At 41.6% G+C, this 3905-nt stretch overlaps 1 protein-coding gene across 1 annotated transcript; it reads left to right on the top strand.

The window, feature by feature from the left end:
- Window positions 1-389: 389 nt before the first annotated feature.
- Window positions 390-1385, top strand: hmx3b (H6 family homeobox 3b). Its single transcript, XM_072239788.1, has 2 exons — window positions 390-684; window positions 781-1385. The coding sequence occupies exons 1-2, from the start codon at window positions 390-392 to the stop codon at window positions 1383-1385; spliced, it is 900 nt and encodes a 299-aa protein (XP_072095889.1).
- The last annotated feature ends 2520 nt before the right edge of the window (window positions 1386-3905 follow it).

Raw genomic sequence — 3905 nt, 5'->3', positions numbered from 1 at the left:
GTCTCGTCCTCATTTGCTGCCTAATTGGACTATATAAAGCCAATAACAGGCGAGCTCTTATAGCCTTGAGCGAAGCGCAAAGTATAGGAGGTGGACTCATTATATGCCATTCTTTTTTTCCTTCGGTAATCCCATTTGCCATTGTGCGTGCCCAATCGCCGTATACTTTCTGCATTTAACTTGTATGACATTTTTATTTCATCATTATCATCTGCCGCCGGATTGACGCTGAATGCCTCCTACTCTGTTCCAAATTGCCGTGGATTTCCACTCTACACATATGCAAAAGTTTGGGGCGTTTTTCTGAACTCGCGGGATTCTGATCAACGCACTGTTTTCCTACCAGGCTCCGCGCGGTTCGTCCTGTTTATGAACGGAGTCAGGCCAGCATGCCCGAGACAGCAGCTCAGGAGAATCCCACTCCGCCTAAAGAATCGTCCTTCTCCATCAAAAACCTGCTGAACTGTGATCGAAAGCCTTCGAAGCCCAAGACTTTGCTCTCAGCGGTGAAGGGGGTGGTTGAGGGTGCTGCCTTTCCCTTGCCTCACTGCAGGGAGCCCGGATTCCCAAGGTTTGAAATCCCGGCGCAGAGATTTGCGCTCCCGGCGCACTATCTGGAGAGGTCGCCCGCCTGGTGGTATCCCTGCACGCTGTCCCCGGGTGTCCACCTCCCAAGGACAGAAGGTAAGAAAGCACATTGTCCTTTCTTATACACAGTGGTCTGGGCGTTAAGCTCCACAGCACTTCTAACGGGAATCCCTTTTAATTTTCTCGTCCCAGCTACTGAGAAGGGCAGCGCGTGTGCAAGAGACTCCTCCCCGGACAGAGACTCTCCGGAGCCGGCGCTCAAAATCGAGACAGATCGCAAGGAAAAGGAAGATTCCAAAAGTCTGGAAGAGATCGTGCTGGAGGAATCTAGCGACGCAGAGGAACAAAAGAAGGAGGACAATAATAACGAGGACTGGAAAAAAAGGGCAGAAAGTCCGGAAAGGAAGCCGTGCAGGAAGAAGAAGACTCGCACGGTTTTCTCCCGGAGTCAGGTTTTCCAGCTGGAGTCCACCTTCGACATGAAGCGCTACCTGAGCAGCTCGGAGAGAGCGGGACTTGCCGCCTCTCTCCATCTGACTGAGACGCAGGTTAAAATCTGGTTCCAGAACCGCCGGAATAAGTGGAAAAGGCAGCTGGCTGCCGAGCTCGAAGCGGCCAACCTGAGCCACGCGGCTCAAAGGATAGTCCGGGTGCCCATTTTATACCATGAGAACTCGGCTTCGGAGTCTGGGAGCCCGGGTAATGCACCAGTTACTCAGCCTTTACTAACATTCCCACATCCAGCCTATTACTCACATCCTGTAGTCACATCCGTACCCCTGCTGCGGCCAGTCTGATTTTATTTTCATATTTATCTTGCATTTACTTTTTACCGTAAGAGGAGACCGTGTAGTTTTGAAGTAACGAGCCACAAGACCAGCTGTAAATTTCCAGGTTGCCCAAATCCTCTATCAACCTCATCCAAATCTCGTCTAGCTTTACGATTTCATTTGACAATTTTTTTTAAATTTTTGTGAATTCAATCCCTGTAGTTTTGAGGAATCATTCCTACAGGAGGATCTGCTGTAAATGTTTTTTTTAATGTTTGTAAGTTCTAAAAAGAGTGGTGAAAATGTTGTTCCTTATTTTGGTTTCACGTACCTGTGCAATATTGTACTATAGCAGTTAAAGCACTATTTTAGATGGATATCATTGCAAGTTGCATTGGCCTGGCCGGAATAACATGTGACGAATAGCAGTGGTAATATAGTGAGCGTTATCCAGGTTCCGATGGCGAGGCGCTTTAACTGAAGGACAATCAGAAAAAAAATAAGGTTTTGTTTCTTTATTTATTTAATAAATGTACCGTTTATGTGGTGACGACGTATTTTGATTTACCTGGATTGTAAATTTATTGACAGAGGTCGTAAGATTTAGGTTCTAAAATTTTTCCCATCCAATACTTTGTGTTTATTATTTCTGATGGTTTCTCCAGATGTAAAATAGTCATTTACTGCGAAAATAATGGGTGTTCTGTATGTTTTAGCAAAAAAAATAAAATATTGGCGTTTTTTGATATTGTAATATCGAATTTTGTTGAATAGACTTGTTGTGAACCAAAATAAAACGTGAACATTCCTTATTCAGTTGTGTAGTTTCATACAACTACCTGCTCAAGAAAGAGTTAAATTATTGTTTTGTAAATAAAGCATACAATTTCTATCTGTGTCCCAAAAAAAAACACATTTGCAGTATTTCCAAATATTGAATCAGGATCAACTGATGGGCCTAGTATCTCATGGCGCCCACGCTAAAAGGCATAATTTAAAGGGAACAATGCCGTTTCTATCAGCCTTCAGGAATACTTTCTTTTGCGTCTAGTAGCAAGATATCAACCCAACTCTTAAGAAATTATTCCTAGTTTTCCTCATGGTTTACCAGTTGTTCTCGGGTGCATATGGCGCTAAATTTCATGTTCACAAAACATTGTCTGTTTGCCGCACAATGCCATATTAATAACATTGAAATCTCCGACAATAATTAATTAAATTCACGGCAATAAGAATACAGTATATCTTTCAAACGCTTCTTCTAAAATATGAAGCCCATTCGAAGGAAGGGGTGGGGGCTTTTCGTGGTGGTAGTGATTTATGAGCCAAGGGCTTGCGGAACTGAAACTGTAAGCGACTGTTGGAAGAATCACCTGTAGATGAATGGATGTCGCAATAGTTGGAGCAGACAGTGACTGCACTTCAGTCGCCAAGTACCTGGACACACAAAAGATAAGAATATATTTAATTATGCATCAAATAATTCTCTTTATGTTAAGTGACAGTCGATGCTATTGAAGGGGATGTTCCGACAAGTAAGAGGACAGTTTCTATTCTAACAATAGTGCGAAATTTCAATGGTAGGTCCCAGACAAGGTGAAACAAATATGTCAGATTGTATTGTTGAATCAAGTACGGACCGTCCGCGTTTGGTAATCCCTTGATTACACAGATAAGTGCCGGTGCCGATATACTGAAAATATCTTTTAACTATTTCTTTTTTTTTCGCAGAAGGTCACAGCTAAAGTCATTTACAGTCGAACAACTCTAAATAATTCCATTTGTGTTTTTATGGTTGACGTCCAATAAAACAATAGCGCCGCGTTCTGATTTCCAGATAGCGATGTTGTTAGCTTTATCGCGTGAAACCCTGTCAACGGTTCCGTAGGATGATTCACAAGTGACAAGACACTAAATAGGTGTCTCTGTGCTTTGATTTTTTTAAAAAATGTTATGCGTCGTGGATGAAAATAAACAGCGCAGAGGCCAAAATATATTCCCCTTTGTGTAAAGATGCAACAAAATGGTATCTTGTATTGTTGGCGATACTAACTTTATGACAACATTGTCAATATGAACTTTCAAGCCGTTTACATTATAAACACTAACCGGTTTAATCAACAGAAAACAGCAAAAAAATACGCCAAAGTATTTTCATTCTGTATTGAATATCATGAATACAACGTAATTTATTCTCTGCCAAGAATTAACCGGTCCAATTGAAACAAAATCATATTATAACAGCACTTCAAAATTCATCAAGTTGCAAAACGTTTACTAACCGAGCTACATTCTTGCACAAGAGGGTGTGATATCTTTTACTAACGCAGCTTCACTGATACAATTGCTGTATATTTGATGCTTCATCAAATCCAAAAATAAAACAGATAAACCTCAATATCAGTTTGACTTTACTGGCTAGTGCCAAATTTTGGCTCTTTTAGCAACGTGACTTTGCTCTCTCCACTACCCACATCCTATATTCACTCATCCACGACTCCGCTTAGTCTCTACAATATTTGAAATATAAACTATAGCCAGTGCAAT

This window comes from Mobula birostris, chromosome 21 (assembly GCF_030028105.1).
Source record: "Mobula birostris isolate sMobBir1 chromosome 21, sMobBir1.hap1, whole genome shotgun sequence".
NCBI classification, from domain to species: Eukaryota; Metazoa; Chordata; class Chondrichthyes; order Myliobatiformes; family Myliobatidae; genus Mobula; species Mobula birostris.
This window is presented reverse-complemented; position numbering and strand designations above follow the sequence as displayed.

Coding starts and splice junctions, on each gene's coding strand:
- hmx3b (XM_072239788.1), top strand. CDS start 390: ATGCCCGAGACAGCAGCTCAGGAGAATCCCACTCCGCCTAAAGAATCG. Junction 685..780: donor CCACCTCCCAAGGACAGAAG/GTAAGAAAGCAC, acceptor TTCTCGTCCCAG/CTACTGAGAAGGGCAGCGCG.